Consider the following 26,182-nt stretch of genomic DNA (forward strand, 5'->3'; position numbering starts at 1 on the left):
AACCAAACTGGTTTCTCTGGGCAGTGCCTCCTCTTCCTCCTATGGAAGGGATTTCCCCAGAGAGAGGATGACCCCGTAATGTGTCATAGGGGAAGATGGGGGAAGGAAAGGACAGAACGATGGATCTACAGAAGACATCTTTCCTTTAAAGCCCAAACTGGGGAGGGCCTTTCCTAAGATGGGACAAGGGAATACCTTGGATAGAAACACAACCAGTGTTTCTCTCACACTGCCCTGCTATCCTGGGACTTGACACTCCCATGGAGAAAAACAATAATAACACCAACACACCATTTCACGGAGGCTCTGTTTACTTCATCAAGTAGGGAATGACAAGCCAAGGGATCAGGCAGAGACAGAGCTGGAGTAATCTGCCCTCAAGCAGAGTACTAGAACTGGTCATACCTGGTTAACGGCAATGATGAGGAGACCTACTGTCTACAGAAACAAAGAACACGATGAGGCATAGAGATGGTCACACTGGGTTCCCAGAACTGTATCCATATGCTAGTAGAAAACATCCTAAAAAACAGATAGGAGGGACCTCATCATTCTTTGGTGATGAATAATAGGGATTCTGATATGAAATTTCCCTTCGGACTTTCATAGCTGGGGGCTCGGGGTAGATGAATAGAGATTTAGGGTACCATAAGTGAAATCTGCTGAAATAAATCATTTACATAGGGAAAGAAGGCAAAAAATATAGTTGGAGTCCACACTGAAGAGAGCATTAAAGGCTGTCTGATCTCCCTTTTCCAGCTGGTGAATGCTAGGGTATCGCTCCCCAGCTGAGTCAGATTTGTCAGAGGATATCATTGGCTGCACTGTATCTTAGAAGCCCCTTTTGGGAAGAAGCTTAATCCAAAGCCAAGCAGGAATCCAAACTCACCATAAATCTGAAGGGGCCAGGCAATGAGAACTCTGGTGATGAGACACGGGACAAAAGGTTTGAAGTGCCAGGTCATCTAAGCCAAAGCAGGTACTTTGCTTTTTTTAGTGAGTTGGGGGCATTGGCCTCTAGATAGGGAGAGAACTCTTAATGGTACTGACTTAGCCTAAAAAATGCTTGTGTAGGGAATTTGGATTTTGTTATATTAGTATTAGAGTGTCATTGAAATTGTTGGTTGTGTTGTGTTTTCTTTAACAAGGCAATGAATGAGAAAAGTAGTGTTGAGGGGAATTATTCTGGAAACAATATACAGAATGGATTGGATGATAGAAAAAACAGAGGTTGAAACTGCATGAGATGAAAAGGGACTGAACTAAAGGGTGACAGTAAGCCTAGAAAGTAATGGATATATGTGTGAGAAAATACAAATGAAGAATTAACAGGACTTGGTATCTGACAAATATAAAGGATAGAGAAAGATAAGTTTCAAAAATGACTCATGGTTCAAATTTAAGTGAAGAGAAAAATGTAGGCACCAGTCAGAAGTCACCCTCATGCCCCTTTCTTTGGTCTCCTCTTCACATTTTTCCTGAGTGTATTTTGGTGAAAGCGGCTCATCTTCTGGAAGTTGATAGGCTAAAAATATTTGAATCAGGTAGTTTGAGCAGAAAAAGAGAAAGAATCAACTTCTTTTTTCCTAATTACAAAGTTCTTCTAACTACATAGGGAAGATAATGTAAGCAGAACCTAACAAAGATATCATAAATTCAAGCCAGTATTCTTTAAATATTGTTTCATATGTGTTTAGCAGGGTTGGGATAAACTGATATTTTATTAACGAAAGCTATAGACTTCTTTATGTTCAAAAGAATTGATTTATTACATAACCTGAATGTAGCACATTTTTACTTTTCAGTTTTTCCATCACTGCTGTCACTAATATCAATCAAACTTCATTTTGCTGAACCCATTGGAATTTGCTTCATTTGGAAAAGAATACTGTTCCAATTTCAATTAGCTTTCAGTTACAGAACCTTAAAGTAATTACCTGACCCAGCAGACAGCCAAAACTGTTCTATTTAATTTTTTCATTCTACAATCAGAAAATGAAATGTATTCTGTGCAAGAAACTTTTACAGAAACAAGAAAGACACCTTTTTCAGGGATTTATTCCTATAGCCCTAAGTCAAGACTAAAATAATTTGGCCAAAAGATCCACCTTATCTATAGTTCTCTCTCTGTCCCTCTGTCTGTCTTTCTCTTCTTCTGGTTTTATTTTGCATATTTTTGAAGTAGGAAACTTCTTGGGTATCCTATCAAGAGTTCAAAATGTAGGTGATAAAACAAATCACTTGTTTCCAGTAAACAACATCATGCCTTGCCATATTTGGTGTCATAATTTTATTTTATTTATTTTTTAAAGATTAATTTATCTATTTAAGAGAGAGAGAATGCACCCAGGGGGAGGGGCGAAGGAGAGAGAGTCTTAAGCAGACTCTGTGCAGAGCCCGGAGACTGACATGGGGCTCGATTCCACCACCCTGAGATCACGACCTGAGCCGAAACCAAGAGTTGGACGCTTAACCGACTGCACCACCCAGGCGCCCCTCGTGACATAATTTTCAGGAAACCATGAACTGATGTCATGTTTGGTATCCAACTTAAAATTGCAGTATACAATAGGCATTTGTATGTTGCAAGATACTCACTAGAGATTATTTGATATTTCTGCTCAAGAACACCAAAGGAGCAGAAGAACTTATATTTAACTTGTTATGCAATTAATCATCACCATAGTTTCAATTTGTTTCAGCGTGTCTACCTGAATTCCTATAGACTAGATAGAGTCCCAGGACAGTCAACAGGCTAGTTACCTTTTAAACCAGGTCTGAGTTTAAAAGAATTCCTTTGTGGGAATCCTATAGGACTCAATAATTAAACAGTTAGTTGGTTTCTTTCAGAGAACATTGTTATGAAATCATTTGAAACTGGTTAGTTCACTATTTGTGATGTCTTCAGTCACTAGTCAGGCTGAAAGTATAGCTTTTTTGTTCCGTAATGACATGTTTAGTTTATGTGGATAATAGTAATGTCTTCTCCGTTCCTAAAAAAAGCCATAGTTATAACAATGAATCTTTTAGTCTGTTTTATTAGGAAGTTTATAAAATTCAGAAATCAAGAAATTTCCTTTGGAAAACAATGTCCTGGTATTAGTTTTCTAGGGCTGCTGAAATGAAGTACCACAAACCCAGTGGCTTAAACAACAGAAATCAGGTTTTTTTTTACAATTCTAGAGGCTCAAAGTCTAAGACCAGGGTGTCGGCAGAACTGGTTCCTTCTGAGGGCTGTGAGGGAAGGATCTGTTTCAGTCTCTCTCCTCATCATCTTGTAGATGGCCATCTTCTCCCCATGTCTCCTGCCCTCTGTATGTGTCTGTGCCTGAATTTCCTCTTTCTATAAGGGCACCAATCATGCTAGATTAGGGCCCGCTTATAAGACCTCATTTTAATTTAGTTAGCTCTTTAAAGACCCTATCTCCAAATATGGTTACATTCTGAAGTACTGGGGAGTTAAAACTTCAACATATGAATTTTTAGGGGATTATAAGTCCCCCTGTAACATCTGCAAACAAAGTTTTGAGTCAGTGCAGCACATTCGCTTTCCAGCAAAGTGAGTCCCAAATAAGTGGTATTCCCAAACCATACCAGCACCTGGCTTGACATCCACCCCAGGCTTGCTTTCTTCCTCCTCTCTTACTTCAGCTCCAGCTTCGTGACATCTGCCCCTCAGAAGGCTGCAGGGAGAAGGTTCATGGTAGCCACCAACCTAGGAGATCTCCAGTGTCTTTGTCCAGGGTGTAGGGTCTGCTCCCACAGCTGCCGGTCTCTGGGGTGTCTCAGCCATGCTCCAACCATACTTGTCACCTGAGATCCTGAAGCAGCTGTGCCCCTACTCTAAATCTCACAGTCTTCTTGACTAACTCACTCAGCTCCGGCCTCCAACTCCCCACTGCATGAAGGAACTCAAATCCGGCCAAGGGATTTAGAGGAGAGACTTCACTCTGCCCTTTCCAGCCGTCTCCTCCCTCTGCCTCAGCCCATCTGTCCTGCAAAATGTCCTGTCTCCTATCATGGTTTCAGGACAAGGACTTTAATCCTGAAGAATGGAAACAAGCAACCTTTGGTATATGAATGTACGTGTGCATGGTGAGAGTGGGCAGGATGGGGGGTGGGGTGGGGAGTGACACGCAGGGCCAGTGGTGAGGAGGTACGTCATGTGTTTGCGTGTATAGAAGGTATTGGTTACTTTAGCACAGGATTTAATTTTTTAATACTGGCTCTCTGAATGATCAGCCTGTAGCCATCTACAGATAGGGTGAGATAAAGAGAATCACAGAATCTTAAAGAGTTATAAGAAACTTTCAAGATACTTTTACCAGTGTCTTTATAGTTGAAGTGAAAAAGTGGGGCACAGAAATATTGCATCCAAGATTATATAATAGTTCATTAAATTTTATAAGTCTGGGAGCTAACATATATGTAATGATCCGATGCTATGAATTATTACTGTGTAAAGAGTTTCATATGAAAGCACTTTGGAATATATGTCCAGTCTATGACAACCCCCTCAAATATCCCCACCACCTAAAGTTGAGGAATCTCCACTCCTCTCTCCACAGTTGGTTGAACTGGTATATACACTTGACTCAGGTTAAGCCAATTAGAATCCCCTCCCTGGCAATTTGGATTTGGACTTGGAGATAGAGAGCAGCAGTCTAGGTGACCCTGTGACAAGGTCAAGTTTTCCACTACCCAGTAATAGCCAAGCACAGGGGCAGTGGCATCCTTTGCCCATTACCACTACCTGCCTCTGAGGTCAGGGCCCACCTTCCGTGGTGGAAAACTTAGGAATGTTCTGCTCTATTGGAAAGGCCAGTTATGAATGTGGGGAGATCAGATGGAGGTCCTCAAATTCCTGAGTCCTCAAATCCCTCCTCCCCCGGGAGGGCCCCTTCTGCTGGATGGGCCGAGGTGATGTGATGGCTCACTGCCATCTAAAGATAGCAAAGTGGAAGGGCCTCTAAAGATAGCAAAGCAACTAAGCCCAGCTAATTGTGGCTCCTTGGTGCAAAGGGCCAGGGGAAGCGTAGGCTTACTCCAGTAGTGACTGATGACCTGCAGGCCAGCTGAGTTCCCCCATGTGGCTCCCAACCCTGGTATAAAGTACTCACAGTCTCTCTAGACCAACTCTGCCTCTATCCACGTGGCTCCACCAAGGTCCTGCTCCCTTCTCCCTGGGGAGGGGGTAATTACAGTCAGGGTTTTCTTCCAGCCTCTTTCCAATGCATTATTATTAGAACATAAATTCTATGCCCTACTTCCTTAAAGGTCTTTCCTTCCAATTCTCACAATCCTTTTCTCCCCTCAACAAAAATCTGCCTCATTCAGATCAAAAGCTTTGGCTTCTATGCACGTGTGGGGGCAGGGAATATATGGGAAATCTCTGTAAGTTCCCCTTAATTTGGCTGTGAACCTTCAACTGCTCTTTAAAAAAAGAAAAGAGTTTGGCTTCCAGAACTATTGTTTCTGATAGACTCTTACAAAAGAATCTCTTTTTTAAATTAAAAAAAAAAAAAAGGAAGGAATGACTGTTTCTTTATCTTTGCACACTGGCTGGAACCTCCCTAATTTTCTTTTAATCAGTGTGGATGGCTCTAGGGGAGCAGAAGGAAATAGAAAACAGAAACATACACACGAATTCATACTTCAAGAAATGACCTCGCTAAGTGGGTAAACTCACTATCGTTGGCAGTCTTATTCCACCTTGTGAAATAGAAGCAGGTAGAAGCCAGTTGTCAGGGACGATACTAAAATGGACTCACAAAGACAAGCGGAGAAGACAGTGGGGAGAGGATGATGGGGGTTCCCAACCCTTTTTAGCTTCCCAGTTTCTGCCCAACTAGAACCCTTTTATCCTCATACCCTTAAACATCACTGTATTTCTAAAATAAATTTCTAATTTTTCTTCAGCTAGCTTGAGTGAGCTTATATATTTAGCAACCAAAATGGTGCTAATGAATACAGTTTTATAGTTTTAAAGCTAATCTACATTTTCCTGACTGTCTTGAAAAAAGCACTATAGAGATTAATAGGTGGTTAAATGGCCCACAACTTTTATTATGAAAATCTGTATTATTTATTGCAACTCTGTAGTTAACACTTTCTTGATAAGGATATCAGAATGTGGTTGCAACATACAATCTGACGTGTTGGTATCCATCTGGAAAGAGATATGGACAAGATGATATCCTAGCTCCCGCACACTAACTGGTAGTTGCCGGCCTAAGATGTCTTCTCCAGATACAGGCTTCCTCTGAGCACTGAGGAGTAGCAAGAAGAGACTGGACCTTGGGAGCAAGCAGCCGTGTTCCATCCTGTCAGTCCAGGATGCTCCTGATGTTGTTGATTACCTTGCCTTGCTTTGAGGTCTCCCATATCCTAGGGGTGAGAGTCGTTTCCTTTCCCTAGTATCTTCTCACTGTCTGACCCTTTGTTTTTAGGGAATCTGTGCAAGCCCCCCTTTGGGGAAATCTGGCCCCATGGCTCCTTCTAAGCAAACAGTGATATGACCCAACTTCTCACAGCTCACTGGAAGGTGTTCACACCTTAAGCTGGAGCAGTCACATTCTCTCAGGAGGGAATTCTGAAGTGGGCTTTAGAGACTCTTTGTCAGTCCTGTTGAAGTCTGGACAGAAAGCCGTCGTCAGGCTGAGCCAGGCAGCCCTGAGCAGCCTGAAGACGCTGTGGGTCTGACAAACATGCAGAGCGAAGGGCAAAGTGGGAAGCATTCAGCTTCTGTGAAACAGCAAGAGAGAATAACTTTCGCTTCTAAATCCCCCGACTTCTTAGGACTCCAGTTCTGCCCGAAGCTGCACTGACTTCCTGTCCTGGGTTCCTTGAGATAGCCTTGTATCCTTCCAAAAAAACTTTCCTGTGTGCTTACACTGATTTGAATGAGCTCAATAAAGAGCTCACTGTTGGGGCCAGTCATTATGTAAGATAAGAGTATGTAGCCTGCCACCCATTCACCTGGTTCTCAAAACAGGTAACAGCAAATAAAAAGAACATAATCAAAGTTTATTTTTTTCCTTCCCATATATTTTTTTAAGCAGAGAGAGGTATTTCAATTTCTTGAATTTGCTTTTCAATATGAATAGATTTAAGAACTTGTTTTACCAAGTGCCATTTTATTTTCATTGTAGGCCTAGACGTGAGAGCCAAAAGATTCCTAAGCCTAAGATATGAGATGATAGATTCAGGAGTTCTCATTTTAAATAATCTTGAGGCCATCAGGTCCTTTTCCTCACAAATTTCAACTATTTGTGGGGTGACCTAGTGCCAGAAATCTTCTACCATCTGTAGGATTCAGGTTGAACTCTAATCAATAAAAAAGCTACCTGGAAATGAAATGCCATCTTTGTCCAAAATAGATATGGACAGCTTGGTTGTAGCCTTACAGATGATTAAAGCTAGAAGAGATCAAGGAGGTTCGGGCTTCTTAACCTGGAACAGCAAATTTCAAAGAATGAGGCTAATTTCCTTAACTGAGAGGTTTTTATAAAAGTTAACGACCTTGTAGACTACTAAAATCTGAATTATTATAGCTCTTTACTCTTGATTCTTATGTTCTTTGAGTTGGGGCAGGCCTATCCTTCCAAACTGCCAGAATGTGGTTGGGCACGTATTCCGCCTTAGCTGGTATGCATGCATCCACTGCCTTTGGTGACGGAAGCGAAGAGCAGATGTGACAAGTTCTCTGTCATGGAAAATCATCAGAGTTCATCGTTTCTGTGAGATCAGGGAGAGTATGAACTCCAGCTACTAGAGTGCTCTCATCCTACCTCAAAGCTGCCTTTAGCATGAGGAAAACAAGTACATTCTAGAAGTTGAAACATATTTCAAATCTTTAAAGATACATTCATTGGTGAATTATGACTGTTTTCGTCTAAACGTTCTCTTCATTCTTGATTTTTGCTATGTGTTTCAGAAGCCTTAAACACTGTACATAAGCAGTGATAAAATAAAAGTAGTGTTTTAAAATAAACATTTTAATTATTATAAGTAGCCAGCTGATTGTGGCCTGGCATCATGGGTTGAGAATCATCAGTATTTCACTGGTAAAAGGTTATTTTACTGAAACACATAGAAAAAGAAAACAAAACAAATGTTTTCTTTTACACAAATCTGTTCTGCTGTAAAGTTTGGTGTTCCCGATGAGATGTTACAGAATCCTACTCCAGTCTTTTGAGATACAGACTATGGACAGGAGCTGGGATGAGGAGCTTAAGGGTTTTAGGTGCTCTGAGTTCTGGAGCACCTGACCCAAGCTGCAGATTTTTCAATGTCTAGGCTTTTGTTTCCAAGTAAATCCCAAATAGCTCGGCTAAGACCAACTGAGGCCTTCAAACTCAGCAGGTCAAGCAGAGCTCACCGTGGAAAGCAGCTCCCACAACAGCCTGCGGTGATATCCATTTTTTGGTATTCATGCCCTTGAGTGAAGGCAGAGAATGGATCTGGGTGGTGGGCACAGTCTGTAGTTCTTACTCTTTGCATTTGTTCAGAATAACGCTGTTTATGTCATAAATGTTTGGAGTTCAGGAATCGTACCTTAATTGTTCCTATGTGTTATGTCCATAGATGTGCCTAAAAATGTCAGTGATGATCATTTTTGTTGTATTTAGAAAACCCGTCAGTTTTTAAAAAAATGTTTTAACCAAACATGGTTTCTCTATCTTAAAAGAAGACCCTCAGTTTAAGAAATAAAGTACAATACTTATATATTTGATTTTGAATTTATCTTAAGCCATCAGTGCCCATGCTGCTTCTTCAACCCTTCCATAATTGTCTCATTAGAAGCCTGCACATTAGCTCACATAAAGGAGCTGGAGGCAACGTGTGTTTTTTTTTAATGTACAGTCTAATTTTCCTTCCTCATTAGGGACAGAAACCAAAGCAGAAGCAATTATCACCTGTAAGCTAATTCCTTCTCTAGGTATCAGTGAATTCCTAAATCTTTTGGAGCAGTTTTTTCTTTCATAAAACAAGGAAAATAATGCCAAATTGGCAGGGTGTGAAAAGGATTAATTAGGTCACAACTGTAATGATAAAAAAGGATTAACTAGGTCACAACTGCAAGCGTTAAGTGAGAGTGCTATTTCTAGAATTTTTGCACTCAGTTCAGGAAAGGAGAATGGACTAGATTTCACAATTGTAAATTAGCTTTTTCTCTTTGTAATTAATAATTTCTGGGTGAAATTTGGAGATGTAAATGGAATTAGATGAATCCGGTTACAAGTCTAGCAAATTTGTTTCTTTCTCTGAATCCTTCCTGTCTCTCCTCCCTCTGAACAACACACTGAAAACACACCTTAACCTTTCATCTTGGTGTTAAGGTTTATTTGTGGATTATCAGTTTATCTATACAACAAACTTTGCTCTTGGTGGAGTCTCTCGAGGAAAATGACTTCAAATTTTCAAAAGTCTGTAACTCCAGCTTGGACTTTTTACATTATCTTTGTTTTGCTATTTCTTGCTGCCTACATGGCAGCCCTACTCACATTTATCTACAACTCCAAAAACGGAACATGTATGAAACAAAGTATTATCGAACGCCAAACTCTTTTCTTTCCTAAGTTCTCTTTTGGAAAGTGACCCTACTATTCCCTCCTTTTCCCAGGGTCAGAGGCATGGATAATCTCCATCCAATTGGTCAATGTGTTCTTTCTCATGAGCCAGACATTTCTTTAGTCTGTTATCAAGTCCTGCCACTTTATCATCAATGATCTTGATTGCTGTCTTCCTGTTAGATAGTGAGTGTTCCTCAAGGGCAGGGACAATGTCTTAAATCTTTGTGTTCCCAGTTCCTAACGTTGTGCCTGGATATTTTTAAGCAGATGGCTTAACAAATGTTTGCTGAGTGAATGAATTATTGCACGATTGGGTAGCCATCGTTCTTGTTCCCTTTGGTCCTTATTCTCACTGCTCCCTTTGGCCACGTGAGTGTTGGGCGCTGCAGCAGTCACTACTCCATCCATCAGAGCCAGAATCCAGCTCTTGGGGGCTCCTTTGAACACTTGAAAGATCCAATTTGTATTACTTTGCTCTTGTGTTCCAAACATTTTTGGACTGTTTCACTACCCTCCTGAAAAACTTCTAATTACTTCCCAAATTAAAGGAGAACTTCATAGGAGTTTCAAAAGATTTCATTTAATGGACATTCTCTTTTCTAGATGTTTCATCTCTAATGAAATTTTTGCTTGAATTCTTTGCTCTAGTCCGTTAACGTTTTCCAACGGTCCTTGAATGTGACGTTCCTGCTCCCCGACCTGGGCCTGTCCCAGGCAGTTTAAGGTCCTTTTACTTCTCTACTTAAAATACCTGCCTTCAGCATGGCTTGATATTTACTTCCTTTAGGAAGCTTCTGCTGGAATCTGGACACTGCTAACAACTAACCAGCTGATCAGTACTCACAGCCTCGTTGTTTCTATGTGTTTAGTTAAGCTTCACCTGCATTTTAAAGTGTTTACTGTTCTAGAATGCAAAATGCTTACGACAGTGCAGGCCAGACACACGGGCTCAGGATACAGTGCATGTGGACTTTGCCATCAAACAGACTGGCCCAAGTTACTAGTTCCTAGCAGTGTGATCTGCAAAATGGGGTAGTAATTACCTCCTGGAGTTGCAGAGGATTAAATGTATAGCAGTGGGCCCAGTGCTGGGAAATGGTAATTTTGTTTGATATAGGGCAGTAACACAATCACAAGATTAAGAGTATGAGCCTCAGTTTGAGATCTTTTGTTTTCCAAAGCGGAACTAGTTGTCTTTTTAACAAGGGAACACAGGAGAAAGTGATTTCTTTCTCCTGTTCTAAGTCTTGGGAAATGAGCTTTCTTCTCACCTTCAATTATTACAACATACTGATTTTTTATTCTCTGACAAAGTTAGGTAACCTCAAATTTATCTCACCTTGAAATGCTAATTTTTAAAATACGTGCAAATTGCCTTTTTGATACCCTAAGAGTTGGAGTGAAGTACCTGGCTATCTCTGTGGTTATCTTTCTCATTATACAAACTGTTTTGTCATCTCAACAAAAACAAATCAAAGATGTGGTTCAACCTGAGAGTTAAGTCAATGCATGCAAAAAAATTCAGTCAATATGCAGACACGCTCTGGTGACAGAGTAACTTGCTGAATTCAGAAAGAAAAAGGACGACCCAGTCCATCTTAACTGTTGATGGAAAACATCCTTACATGATGTTGTTGGGGACCTGAAGGTGGAATGAGTGTTTTTTTAAAAAACGTAACTAAAATGATAAGACTCTGAGGGCCCTACAGTAGAAGATGCTACCAAAGAAATCCCTGTCTTCTGGGAAGGATAACAAATAGCAGGGGATGGGGCTAGACCACAGGTGTCTGGTTTAACAGTTCACAGTTGAGGGTGGTAGAGAGGCTCAGAAAATTGTAAAATGCTTCTGCTGAGCCAGTTCCCGGTAAGATTCCACCTACGTATGCACTACTTAAATATCTTCCTACATACATGAGCCTAAGTGACCTGTCAGCAGAGGGTATCTGTGACAGTTATAAGACAATGGCCTTGCTTGCTTAGGATTGTGTGTGGGTGTCAAACATGGCACTTGAAACAAATTTATGAGGTGCAAACTTTTAATGCAAAGATGACTCATAAAGTTTCAGAATGTGTACATATGAAGCACAATCTAACTTAACACCATCATTGGTGCTCACCCACAGCAAAACTAGGCTGTTTACCAAATTGTTTGGATTACCAGGACATTCACAAAATTTGCCACTCTTCGTTCTTAAGTTGATGAGGGAAATTCTTGGGCTGATGTCAACATTTATGCAGCACTACCATCTGATCTTGAACAAGCATTATATTTATTTCATCTGCATTTTGCAACATGTTTGATGGCAGCATTCAATTAACTTTGAGTTTGTGAAGAAGTCAATTTTTTGGAGAAGTTACACTGGAAAACTTAAAAAGACAGCCGCTGTACACTAAAGTAAAAAAATTAAGTAGAGGCAATTTCTCACTGAAGTGTCTGGAATCAGGCAACAAGAATAAAGTGGGGAAAAAAGAATAAAATGGAAAAAGGATCATAATTAAATATTTCATGTGTATGTTGAAAAAAACCCCTAAGATTAGTATTTTATGTCATTCATTTCTGATGTTCCTTGTTTGAGAGTTTTATCCAATTGTTATACAAATTTCCTTTAATTGAAGATGAACTTATAAAGACTAAACCTTTAACATTACTGGAGTAATATGTTGGAAGTAGATTATTTAGTTGTCAGAAGAATAACCTTGGAAAATTGTGACCAAATATCACAACCAGGAGACCCAAAATTCAATAGGATGCTGTTTTAATACTTAAACATTTTGTGGCCTTTAAAAGACAGGGAGAATATGAAAGAATAAAGAAATAAAAGAGCTTAGTTAACCAATTCTGTAAATAGAACCAATCATTGTTCATAGTTCCCTTAAAAGTGATTAAAATTTGCTAAACTGATAAAGATTTGCAAGTTGAACTTAAAAAATAAATTTCCGATTAGCTTTTTCTGAGTACAAAAAATAAAAAGACCTTCGAGGTATTTTTTCTTTTTTAATATTCACAGGTCAGTAGAAACGAAGTCAGAGGTTTTAAAGCTTTATAACCAGTGCTTACTCAAAAAGTATTAAAAAAAAAATCCTAGCCCTAGCATTTAGTTTTTGATCACTTCTATGTAAAGTAAGAATGATCTTACAGAGTTAGTAAGGAAATATTTAACAGCAAGGTTTTTAAGATTAAACATATTTACAATAAAAATAAATTTCTGGACATTGGATCACTCTTTTATTACTTTTGGAGGCCCATTTGAGAATTTCATTTATGAGGACACCCACAGATACTAATGAATAAATAAGCCTGGATTCCCTGAAACAACACCCATGCACACGGCTGGACCATAAGGTGGTTTTTAGTTAAATAGCAGCTACCATATTTGGTTATATGCTTGAAGCTGTTACAAACACAAAACATTTACTCAATTCTAACTTAGCTGTTTACTAACCAAATTCATTTCCTATAAGAGACAGACGTCCTAGTTTCATTAGGTTAATACCTTGGTTGATTTTCTTTTGAAGACTCAGTGCAGTATTAATGAAGTTACAAACATACAAGCGAAAGAGGTATTGTGTCAACAGTACTTTAACATTTGAGTAACCAAGTGAGCAGACTCTAGGTGAGAAAATTCCTTGCTTGCTTATTTAGGTTTTAAGTCTTAAATACCATCAACTATAATTGGAAACGTACACTAGGTGCTAGTAGCCCCATAATCACCAAATCCTAAAGCCTTTACCCAAGTGGTCTTACTAATTTAAGGACAAGAAAAAGCACATTTCCCCCCTGCCTTTTGACAGGTTCAGTGGGACTATCAAAAAGAACTGTTATCCTGGTAAGCAGATCTAACTGGCTAAAACTAGTAATTTTTTTTTTAATGGCCTCAAAATAAAAGAAATGCACTACCACTACGTCTTCCTAGCACATCTCACCTCTTTCTGTTAACTATTCCAGTTCTGGCCGATCTCTTCTACATCTCAATCACACCAATTTGCTTTCACCTGTAAAGTGCCTACTACCACAGTGCCTCGTAAACACAGAATACACTTAAATGTCAGCTCCTTACTCATCCCAAGTCTGTAACACACTGAAATTTGTATTTTATCTGAGTGGTATTAGGTCCCATTCAACTAGGTACTGGATTCACGAAGGGCAAGGATCCCACCTTGTGTTTCCTCTGTGGCCTCCACCCTCATCCTACCATCTGGCACATGTGTTGGGACCCCATGAAGCTCTTCATTAATCCACCAAATGCATCAACTAAAACTTCACTGCAGGGGCGCCTGGGTGGCTCAGCTGGTTAAGCATCTAACTTTTCATTTCGGCTCAGATCATGATCTCAGGGTTGTGAGATCGAGCCCCTCATCAGGGTCCGCACTGGCTGTGAAGCCTGCTTAAAATTCTCTCTCTCCCTCCCTCCCTCCCTCTGTGCCTCCATCACCACCACCCACCTCTATCTCACTCTCTCAAAAAATAAAACAAAAAAACCTTCATTGCAAAGCTTTTGCTCATTCTCTACCATAGGTTAGCTCAGTATCATATAATTAGCTATAATACTTAGGCCACATCACATTAACACTTTACAAGTATTAATATATTATAAATGTTAAATCCTAACATTCCTTTTATTAATTTAGTTGGTTAGATATGGTGGAGAGCTTTTACAATGTCTTTGTAAACCTCTCTTGAGAACAATATAAACCAAACCCCATCCCCCAACAGACCAGAGTCAACTGAGTACCTGTTTGCCAAATAACTTCCTAGAAATGAAGATAGTTGATAATAGTATTTCATCTTAACTTAAGACATGAGTCCTGGCCCCAGCCCCCTTACACCCGAGCCCAGCCCAAATAATCAGAGAGGCGAGGCAGGGGAGGCTAATATCACCTACTATGAAAAGTGTTTTGCAGAAAGTTATATACACATAAATGTGTGAGGCACAGAAAATCTTTATTGCCACAGGAAGCAAGTGCACTCGTCCCACCTCACCAACAGATTTAAAAGTCACAGAAACAAAGACTTCACATAATAAAGTACAACACAGACTTGGGGAGAAATGGTCCCTTGGACTATATTGGCTGTAATACTGAGGTAACCAATTGACCTGGTTCAGTGAAAATACCTCTAACACAATGAAAAAAATCAACTAGTTATAACATCCAATTCATATATACAATTCAAATAAAAATATATATTATTTGCTTCAATGTATAGCAAATTTAATACATTAGTGTTTACAAAATAAAAACTGTATTCTACTGAAATTTTTCTTGTGCTTCCCCCTTATCATTAAGCTTGAAAGACCAGGAAAATGTGATACTTACGGAAACTTATTTATGGATTTAAAGATGCAGTTGGAGGGGTCATGTAAGACGGATAAATATTAACTGGAAGATTACCGCATCTTTAAAAATTGTTGCTTATTAAAATCTACAAACTTGAACTGTAAGACACAATTAAAAAAAACCCACAAAATTTCTCAAAATAGATTAGAATACAGGAACGTTTCATGAAACTACTGAGATACTAACCAGTTCTATGGCTAATATTAAAAACTGAACAATCTATTTAAATCGTACTCATACTATTTCTACACACAGTGAACAATACAACCACAATAATCAACCTCAAGCTAGCAACAAAGTTGCAAGGTCCATAAAAAGCTTCTTCAGTGGGCAAAACACTATGGTACAGTTAAAACATTTAGGTAGGGAAAAGAGCCTTTCAATAGTATAAAAGTTGTTTACTGGTGTTTCTACCATAAAGCTATTCTACAAATCAAAATGAAAAAGCAATCATATATGTGACAGTGATCAGAGACTACAGTCCAGACATTTCATCTAACATTTGGCTGATGAATTTTAGTATAACAGTTTATGACTTAATATTTTTTACACAGTTATGACCTAGAGCAGAACTAAAAACAAAAAAACACCACATATTCCAACTCAGGATGCTGTTCTCAGCAATATCTGGGTTTAGATGAATCTGGAGGAAGTAGGTAAAGCTGTCAAATGTCTTCTTTTAAACCAACAGAAAAAATGTAAATTGGTAGAAACAGTATTTTTTTAAACTATGGATTCCAATGTGAAATTCTCATAAGTATGCAACGTCATTAATAACATTTAAGCACACCCCCATAAATATGCACACAGCCCATTTATTAAATAGGGGGAAGGAATTAAAACATACTTTCAAGCTAAAATGAATTTTAAGAAAAAACTGCATACACAAATAGGAAAGGTATACAAAATTGTAAAATAAATAATGAATCCAGGTGTCAACTAAACCTCCACAGAATTATGTCTGCAAATGTGGATGTAGTGATTGTCCACACTTGGTATGGTCTGGGTGGGAAGACATTCCCCAAGGGAGAGTCGCCTACTTTCTCTGACTCCATCCAGGACATCAAGAATTTCTAGATATCAAATGGTTCTTACTCTATAATGTATTATAGCCTTTTTAACAGTCACCATCCTTATATTTGGGGTTAACTTACTATGTCTTTATCTACTTAACACATTGTTAAACAGCAATGTTTAAGTCACGGCTTTTACACATCAGTTCACTTGTTTCAAGTTCTCTGTCCAAGGAATAGCTTCCTATTTTTGAGATAATGATATAATGCAATCTGAATCAACTAAGTAAGAGAGATTTTCTACTCTACTGCTCTTTTTAACTTTACTTTAGTATTTATTAATTGCATAAATGTGCCTGACTGAGCCAGCAAAAGTGACATTTTACTACTAAAAATGACACATTTCCTGTTAAACAAAATCGGTTTTATCAAATATTAAATCCACAATATTTTCCTTGGATTAAACTGAGCATTTGCTCTCCATTTTTCCAAAGTCACTGCAACCTTGCCAATTGCTACATCACTTAAACTTTCTTAATGACTGCAAAGATTCTAAACTCTAACATATATTTATGCTAAACACACTTAAAAGTAGACAGTGAAATTTCAAGTAAAATAAACTGTATCCACATTTATTGGACCAAACATGTCTCCACATCTAGATTTTACTTCTATAAATTACACAGATACATTGTACATTCTTAAATAATGAGTGCTTACAATATTAATTTGTAAGCTTTTCCACATAAAATGACTTACACAGGAATGTGAATGGATCAGTATTTGTTACAGATTGCAACATTCTCTCAATTTTCTCCTTTGTGGCTGTTGTTTTGTCTTCCTGGTTTCCGCATACTACGATCAGTCCTTATGCTTTGGCTATGAAATCTGTTTGAGCTGAATGAGGCAACGTTGGTTATTAAGGCTTATTTCTATGATGGAGCATTATCCTTAAATTGAGTGCCATTTCCAGAGAACAGTGGAGAATCACAGCTATCTTGAATCTTCAGGCTCTGTTTTGATGACTTTCTTTTCTAAAGTAAAAGCTGAGTGAGGGTAGTCTTTTAAAATCCCAAGACTCTCTGCATAAAAATGGAAACACACAGTGCGTTGATACTTTAAATCAACGGACCACAAAAAACAAATTCCAATTTATGAAACAAACCCCTAAACTCCATAGCAAACAGTATCAACTATTCATAATTCTGCAATTCCATACAAAATATGTTTACAGAATTGCAGTTAAGAGCCTGGATTATGGATTTAAATTCTGCATCTGCCAATTACTCGCTCCAGGCAACTCCACTGCTTCATCTGTAAAACAGACATATTTTGTACTGTGTAGTTATGAGGATTAAACAAGATAGCACCCATGGATTGCCTGGCTGATAAGAATTTAGTGTCTATTGTCTTTCTTCTTTCTTAGTGTCTTTCTAGGCCCTAGTGTCTTTCTTCTATAAAACGGAGGTAGTAATATCTATATAGGGTGGCATGAGAGTTAAATCATGAAAGGCACAAAAAAGCACTTAGCATAGAAACCGTATTTTTCTTTAATGCTTGGTTCAACATGATAAAAAAAAATATGTAAAATAAAACTGGTCATGCGTATACAACAAAGTTACTAGCTAAAACGTTTAATTACTATCAGTGAAAAAATGAGACAGAAAACATCTTCCATGTTTAAACATGGAACTCTTTCTTATTAAAAGTTCTAGCCACGAAACATTAGGGTGGGAGAAACAGGGATAAAGAATGAAGACTACTTTCATCAGGGATCATTCCTTGGGAGTTAGGTGTGTACAGTTATTTCAACCTCACAAAAACCCTACAGAATGACAATAAAATTTGGTATTTATGTAAAATACAAATACTGGAAGATACAAAGCCACATATACAGGCACACTTTGAAAAGGATTCTAGAAGTGTAACCAAAACTAATAGCTTATCTGAAATTAGGCAGTTCAATTTATGAATTTACTCTCTCTATGCAAAAGTGGATTTTAAATTTAGCAAGAGTATAAAAATAGTATCTACCATTTACTGAGTTCCTATCAGCCAGGCAATTCGTAGGTGCTACCCTGTTTAATCCTAACTACTCTATACAGTAGAAATTATGTCTGTTTTACAGATGAAGCAATAGAGTTCAAGTGACTCCCAAAAGTTACTTTAACTCAAAGATGGAATGATACTAGATACTTTAAAACGGTGCTGGTCTCTAATACTTTGTCTTTTTTTCCCCTTAAGATTTTATTTGAGAGAGAGAGAAAACGGGAGAGAGAGAGAGCGAGTGCATGTATGTGCGCGTGCACACATGAGCAGGGAGGAGGGGGATAGGGAAAGGGAGAGGGAGAAGTAAACTCCCTGCTGAGGAGGGAGCCTGACTCGATCGATCCCAGGGTCCTGGGATCATGACTTGAGCCAAAGGCAGCGGCTCAACCGACTGAGCCACCCAGGGGCCCCTCCAATACTTTGTCTAACTCACCTTTTCTTGGGGAAAAATAAACATCTAACTATAATAAGGAACAGCTTATCCTTTTATGGAGTTCAATTTACTTCTGAAATATAAATATCATCCCCAAAATGCATCTGGAAGGAAAGTTTAGATTTTGATATACAAGGTTTTCTTAGTGTGAGAGCAAACATGTAATCCATCACTTTCACAGCATGAATGCTGGAAAAAGGCAATTACATGACTCAAATCAGCCATGTATTATTTGGTTTAAAATTTTGTATGAAAGGCACCATTTGTGTAATAGCTAATCAAAACAGTATCAATCTTCACGAATTTTTCCCTGTCAATTCTTTGGAATACCATGTTCTAAAAAAGACTGGCCATTATTATGGCAATCTATTATTTTCAAGCAGAGAAAAACTGACTGGTAACATTGTTAATAATGACCCTTTTTTTTGGCTGGGAGTTGGGGGAAGGAGGAATGGAGATAGTGGAAGGTAGGAAAATAGGATTTAAAGATGTTTTATTCAAGTGTCACTCTCTCTAATCACATCCCATATTCTTACCTGACTGGGACTTCGCCTCACTGGAGTAAAGTCTACTCAGCTCTCCATCCACCACAAAATGATGGGGTTGTCTGTTCTGTAAATTAGGCATTCGGAGATTCAAAGGTCTTTCTCCTAATGAGAAGGGAAAAAAAAGCAATATGAGTAATATAAAACACACACTATGGTTTTTCTTAAAAATAAGTTTTCACAAAATGCCTGAACACTCCTTAGGAAAGGACTAAGGAAAGCCAACAGGCACTGAAGAATTTAAATAATAGCTAGAGAAATATTTTAAATAATAATTTAGGAAGGAAATGGCAATTCATGCTAGTTCCAAGGTTTACAATTCTGCCAGGACGTTTTTAAGAGTGAAACATGAACTAAACAAAAGACTGAGATTTCCAGTAAGCACTCCAACCCTGGCACAGAATACATCCCCTCTGTAAGGCACTTTCTTACCAGTGCACAGTTTACCAAGACATGTCATTAACACATAATAACAAGTACTAGAGAGAGAGAGATGGCTTCAAGCAATTGCCTATTACTAAACGACAAAACCTATGGCAAATCCGTGGAGACAGAATTAGCACAGATTGGGTAAAAACGTTTTAGATGCCAAATCGCCTTCTCTGTCATAGACCTAAATCCACACACTTAGCAGACTGCCACCCCACATGACATTAGCCTGGTTTCACAAATTGGAGTCATCCAGTCTTTTGTTAATTTTGCTTTTGCTTAATTTTTAAGTCTTAACTGTCAAGGATGATTAGAGAGGTTAAACAAGACCTCAACTGTACAGTTTCTATAATATTTTTAAAAAGGAAGAATGCTCTTCTCCAGCACTCTGATCTGCCGACACATTTTACTCTACAGGTAGAGAATGCTTGTTAAGAAGAGTATTCTCACTTAGAAATCTATTTATTTTTTGACAATGGAAGCCACGCTCTAGAAAAATATAATAATAATTAAACCAAGAAGGTCCTACAAAATTATTGTTTTTCTTCAAACACACACCACTATCTGAAACTAGAAGACATATTTCTGTACTAAATACTGTCCATCTCCCTTCACTAGAGTGTCAGCTCCAAGGCAGCAGGGCCTTAACGTCACTGATGCATCTGCAGTGCCTAGAAGCGTGCTTGGCACACAAGAAGATACTACGAGTCGATGACGACGACCTGAGATTTGCTTCATGTGTGAATACAAAAAAATGAAAATAATTTCTTAAATGATAAAAATATTCATGAATCATAGCTTTCTAAAATTAAGAGTTTAGGAGAACAACTTCCAACGTACCACACCAAATAGTTTCATAGGGACTGTAAGCCAACCTAATGCTGAAAGAACACAAAATTTCTTCAAGTCTCTCCATTCTTATACTAGCTCTACAGATCTCTGTACTCTTGTCACAGTACAGAAGCAGTCACCATATTCTCTTAGGAACCAAATGTTATAAACTTCACAAATTTGTTTTTGAAGTCTAAGAAAATATGAAGCTGTCATCTTTTAAAAAATGATAAACGTCTCCCACGGCATCAGTTTCTTTGGGGAAAAGGATCTATACTGTTTACATGTCCCATTCCCACTCACCCTGTACAAAAGAGGAGTGAACTGCATGTGTCAGCTAGTTTAGGGATAATAAGGTAAAAACAAATACATAAACAAACTCCCCCGCCCCCAAAACTGCAAGTTAAATTTGCAGGATGAATCCTTTCCTTTCTTGAAAAAGAGACAATTTAAAAATGAATTTTTATAGGGAAAATATAACGTAATCTCTATAAAATATCAGGATTTAAAAATAAGCCAACTTTTGTTTCTCTGTACAGTGCACATAGTCACTGGCTCTCAAAGCGTAGGTCATCTAAGATCCACCTTGCCCATCGGAGTTGTCAGAAGCCACGCCGTTAGGGCTGTGCTCTTCTGAGGTCTGCCTGTAGAGTCCTGCCGAGAGCCTTCTCTCAGCATGCTGCAGTCTCTCATAGCCAGCTGGGGTGCAAAGGAACTCCATCTGCTTTGCCATCACCTTTTCAGGCTGCTAGTAAGTAAAGCAAAAATAAAATCAGGAACTAAAACATTCTACATTTTTTTAATGGTTTAAAGATGCCAATTTCAGACTCCAGCAAATATATTTAGTATTCATTAAATTAGTTCACACTTCATGTGGTATACACGTTCCATAAATATGCTTAGATGTCTATATCATCATGTTAAAACATAAAATGTTGGATTCTATGCAAAAGAAAAAAAAATCTTCCTGCTCATCCTTTATAGAATTCCATTTCAGCTCAAAGGCAAAATAACCTTAGCTTTGTTTCCCGAAGTACTGAGTCCTTTAAAATATTTTTTTAAAAAGGAACCTCAGAGCAACAGCAGCATCTGCTATAAACTGCTTCTAACACACAGGGTAAGATCTTGGCATTTTTATTTTAGGATCTGGCACTACACATATTCTGATATGATGACAGTAGTTGGGGGAGAAAAGGTGTAAAATGGCTGTCTAGAAGAACAAGACAAACACACCTCCCACCAAAATTAAACAATGCAAATTATGCAGGAAAAACACCAGTGCCAACGAGACTCTTNCCCTTCATCATGGAATGAAACTGCATTATTTCCCAACCAATCATAGGAAGACAAGTTTAAAATACACAAATAAACAGAAACTCATCTTTGCATGTGTTTTATAAGTTCCTTCTTTATGTACTGCTTTAAATTACTTATATGTGATATTCAAAGCAGTGCATTTGTGCTATTTTGCCAAGGAGGTTAATAGTCAAAATGCAGATATGAATCATTGCCATGCCATATAAAAGAGTAGTACAAGGAAGCTGCTGTGTAAAATCAGTTATAAAAATCCTGATTCACAACAGTAAAAGTCAATAAAAGAAAAAATAGTTCACAGAATAGGATAAAAGCTTATACTATTTTTCTGAATGCACATAAACCAGATCAAAAGCAGCTGTAACTTCAATTTATTTGAACTTACTACTAATTAATTGATAAAATTTCAGTAAGATTTCTGAGGAGGAAGTGTATTTTTCATCCTCTTAAGAAGAAAAAACAAAACTTGGCACTACTAAATTTGACCAAGAGCAGTGGCCAGGCAGATCAACAGGAATAAAACTTACAGGGCTTTCTAAAAGGTAGTATTTGCAGAAATGACTTTTTAAAATGTTAATTTCAGCATACAACAATTAAATAATAGCAAAAGCACCTGAAGATACATATTAAGGTAAGAATTTTTTCTCAAGCATGAATTGAAATGCTTTAACAGGGGCGCCTGGGTGGCACAGCGGTTAAGCGTCTGCCTTCGGCTCAGGGCGTGATCCCGGCATTGTGGGATCGAGCCCCACATCAGGCTCCTCTGCTATGAGCCTGCTTCTTGCTCTCCCACTCCCCCTGCTTGTGTTTCCTCTCTCGCTGGCTGTCTCTATCTCTCTGTCCAATAAATAAATAAAATCTTTAAAAAAAAAGAAAAAAAAAAAAAAGAAATGCTTTAACAATAGCTATAATATCAATGATTAATGTTTTATTGAGAATTAGTACTATTTTATCTCAGAGTTGTATTACACACAGCCATAGTCAACATGGCTTTATTCCTGGTATCAAACTGCTTCTTTTAAAAAGTTTTCTTAAGTAGAGAATCTGTCTTTCTTCCTACAAAACTACAAACAACAAGTATGGCTATATCAGATTCTGCTCAAATCAAACTACATTGTTACTGCTATCTTGTTGATACAGGTGTGGATCAGATGACATTTCAAAAACAACCAGAAATAAATCCAGTCCTCAGATGCTTAAAACTGAAGGTAGCTAAAGCAGTCGTTTATTTTTCAACCTACAGATATTACTATGAAATGTTACCTGGTGGTTTACGTTACCTGTGAACTAAGAGCAGCGAGTTCTTCACTCTTAGTTTTAGCCTGCTGGAAGAGGGTTTGCACAGAGTCCTGGAAATCTGGAAATCCATCCTATGGGTCAAAGAATAAGTCCTTTTCCTTAGTTTGTAAATAAAATATCACCAACTCAGAAAATGGCCCCCCCCCAAAAAAAAAAAAAAAAGCACTTTAATCCTACTGCCCGAGTAATCGTGATTAAGATTTTAATGTACAATAATTCCTTTCAGTCTTTTATGGTACAATTACTTTATTTCTACGGTTGTAACCTAACTAAAAATACAAATAAAAAAGACAATAAGACTTATACATCTACAATGGAATGCAGACTTCATGAGCATTAATAATAATGGTAATATAACTTTTCATACAGCATTTCATCTAGCAGTTCAACTAGTAATAATCACTATTTTCACATTGGACATTTAGGTTCTTTTTCTTATTTTTGGGTTGAAAAACACTGCAAAAATATTTTCATAGAAATACCATTTTCCATAGCTTAGATAACGCAATACAGTAGATTCCTAGTACAATTACTGCAAAGGGATGAACATTTTTATGAACATTTTTCATTCACTACTTCCCCCAAGGGCCTTTACAGGTTAATCAGACCGTAAGTTTTCCTTGCCAGTGCTGGGTGTTGCTGTTTTCTTAATTTTTGCCAACTCATATTTTTGTATTGATATTCAAAAATTTTTTTAATTTTATATACTGTAGTTCTATATACTTTTATTTTGTAAATTCTTCTATCACTATAAGCTTCAGAAAGGCATTCTGCTTTAGAGATTTGATAAATACTCAAACCTACCCTCTAGTTTTTCTAAAGCTTTATCTTGTTTGCTTTGTTTTTAAAATTTGACTAACTAACCAGGAATTTATTTTGTTATATGTAATGTGATAAAGAACCAATGTAAATTTTCTTCAAAGTGCTACCCAGTAATCCCAACCTGAATTTCTGAAGAATTCTTCCACGCTGACTTGTCACGGCTTTGAATTAGAAAGACCTGCACTTGAGGCACCTGGATGGCTCAGCTGATTAAGCAGCAACTCTTGATTTTGGCTCAGGTCGTGATCTCAGTGTTGTGGGATGGAGCCCCGCGTCAGGCTCCCTGCACAGCAGGGAATCTGCTTCAGGACTCTCTCTCTCCCCTCCAGTCCCCCCACTGTTTGCTCACACACTCTTTCTCTCTAAAATAAATAAGTAAATCTAAAAGGAAGAACAAGAACAAGAAGAAGAACAAGAAGAAGGAAGAAAGAGGAAGAAGGAAGAGGGAGAAGGAAGAAGAAGAAGAAGAAAGGAAAAAAGACCTGCACTCATGTTCCAATTCTACCGCTTACTAGCTACGTAACACCAGAGGACTAACCCAACCTTCAGAACGTTAGCTTCCTCATGTGAAAAGTACAGATAAGAGCACCTCTCCGTTAGGGCTGTTGTGAGGAGCATTTGAGATACTGCCTTTAGCATGTAATCACTGCTAAGTTAGGGCATCAGTACATACCAAGTTCTTACATCAAACAGAGCTAACTTGGGGCACCCTCCTCCTGGACAATACACCAACTTAAATGATTTTCACTGTATACTTTATGTATATTAAGTGCCAATCCATCTACTACTTTTTTTCAAGTTGTTTTGTGTTTTTTTGCTCACTTATTGCTTCACATGAAATTTGTATCTACAAACATCACAATAGCGTGGTTTGAGTAACTTCACTAAAAACTACTAAGGGACTCCTCACAGAAATGGTCACTGACATCCAAAATATTTCTCCCCGAGTTTCATGAGCTATGTATTTGTAGCAAAGGGTAAATCATTAAAAACCAAAGTTCTTACAGCAGAAAAAGATGTAACAGTTCTTACAGCAGAAAGAGATATGATAACAAAATATTTTATCTTATTTGAAATAAGAGATACTGATTCAAAAGTTTTTCCCTATCAGGGTCTTATTTCTCCACTGTGGATCTCATGTTTTCAAAGATTTCATCTACCAAAATTCATTTTTTAAGTAATAATTTGCTGTTTTAAAATTCAAAGATATGAAATGAAACAGAGTCAAGGGCAAATAAATTTGACATCTTGAGGTAGTTTCATGTAGCTTTACGGTGGGTCGATATACAATATTTGAGAAAGAGAGAGAGAGAGCATGAGCCACGGGAAGGGGGGGCAGAGGGAGAAGCAGACACCACCACCCCCCCACCCCGAGCAGGGAGCCCAATGCAGGGATCCCAGCACCCTGGGATCACAACCCCAGCCAAAGGCAGACGCCCAACCGACTGAGCCACCCAAGTGCCCCAATCAGCATTTTTAAAGTATTGAAAATAGTTACCTTTCTAGGCCCCCACAAGACCAAGGACCCTTGGCTCAGAAGAATATATGGAATATAATCATTAACTGAGCTAGAATGAACTTTATATACGTGGATACAATCTAAATCTAAGTGAAAAGTACACTTGTTTAGTCATTCCATTTTTCTCTAAGAACTTATTTAGACCTCCAAATCTTTCTCTTTAGCAATGTCTCCTTTAAGTGAAGAGCACCTATCTGTGAGGGTTGTTCAATGAGAGAAGCTCAACGAGGGAAGCTAAGAGAAGACCTGGAAAACAAGAGAAGTGAATATTTTCCAGGTGATTACCATGTACCACCAGTTCCCGACTATGTTCTGTGTTTTACATGTACCATCTAATTTAATCCCCAACACAGACGACCCTAGGTTCCTCTCATTTGACAGCTAAAGACACTGGCTTCAAAGCCTCTGCTCAAATTGTAAATCCCAGAGGTACTGCATTTATAAAACTCATAGCAGTAAACAGAGGCACAGCTCTTACAGCTCGGTTTTTCATAAGCTGAACTGGTTTAACTCTATGATTTACACTAAGTTCAAAACCCAATTCTACTACTTATTTACTGTGATACTTTTCATCTTTCTGTGTCTACACAACTAATTTTAATTAATTAATTTATTTTTAAAGATTTTATTTATTTATTTGACAGAGAGAGAGAGACAGCTAGCGAGAGAGGGAACACAAGCAGGGGGAGTGGGAGAGGAAGAAGCAGGCTCCCAGCAGAGCAGGGAGCCCAATGTGGGGCTCGATCCCAGGAACCTGGGATCACGCCCTACTCAACTAACTTTAGAACCATTTTAAGGAACCAAAAAATTCATGAAGAACGCTTAGCACAATGCTTGCCACATAGATATTACCAGATAAATGTTCGCTACTGATATTTATTAAGTTCCCTTTTAAAGCTACCAGATTTGATCAAGTAGAATAGATAGCATGCTGCACGTGACTCACTGCATCTCTATGATACAGGGGGAATAAGATCAATTTCGGGGATATTTACATAGTGTAGATATCTTAGAGA

General features: G+C 38.2%; 2 protein-coding genes across 4 annotated transcripts in view; one reads left to right on the plus strand and one right to left on the minus strand.

The window, feature by feature from the left end:
• The window catches only part of LOC103659680 (serine protease 58-like), a 194,845-nt gene that overhangs the window by 162,775 nt on the left and 5,888 nt on the right, over positions 1 to 26,182 (plus strand). The window contains exon 5 of one of the 2 annotated variants that reach the window (XR_005838084.1): positions 25,331 to 25,531. The exons of the other annotated variant lie outside the window; for it this stretch is intronic. The gene's annotated coding sequence lies outside the window, so the exon portion shown is untranslated. Of the gene's footprint in view, positions 1 to 25,330; positions 25,532 to 26,182 lie in introns of those variants that run through there. 2 annotated transcript variants of the gene reach the window in all.
• NAB1 (NGFI-A binding protein 1) overlaps positions 14,499 to 26,182 on the minus strand; it is a 44,773-nt gene continuing 33,089 nt past the window's right edge. The window contains exons 5-8 of one of the 2 annotated variants that reach the window (XM_040642773.1): positions 22,807 to 22,896; positions 20,798 to 20,957; positions 18,944 to 19,057; positions 14,499 to 17,007 (exon numbers count right to left, since the gene is read on the minus strand). In XM_040642773.1, the coding sequence (XP_040498707.1) occupies positions 16,919 to 17,007; positions 18,944 to 19,057; positions 20,798 to 20,957; positions 22,807 to 22,896 (453 nt within the window). In that variant the 3' untranslated portion in view covers positions 14,499 to 16,918. Of the gene's footprint in view, positions 17,008 to 18,943; positions 19,058 to 20,797; positions 20,961 to 22,806; positions 22,897 to 26,182 lie in introns of both variants that reach the window. The other variant, XM_040642766.1, reaches the window with a different exon arrangement.

The sequence above is a fragment of the Ursus maritimus genome, unplaced genomic scaffold (genome assembly GCF_017311325.1).
Source record: "Ursus maritimus isolate PB19 unplaced genomic scaffold, ASM1731132v1 scaffold_1, whole genome shotgun sequence".
In the NCBI taxonomy this organism is placed as follows: Eukaryota; Metazoa; Chordata; class Mammalia; order Carnivora; family Ursidae; genus Ursus; species Ursus maritimus.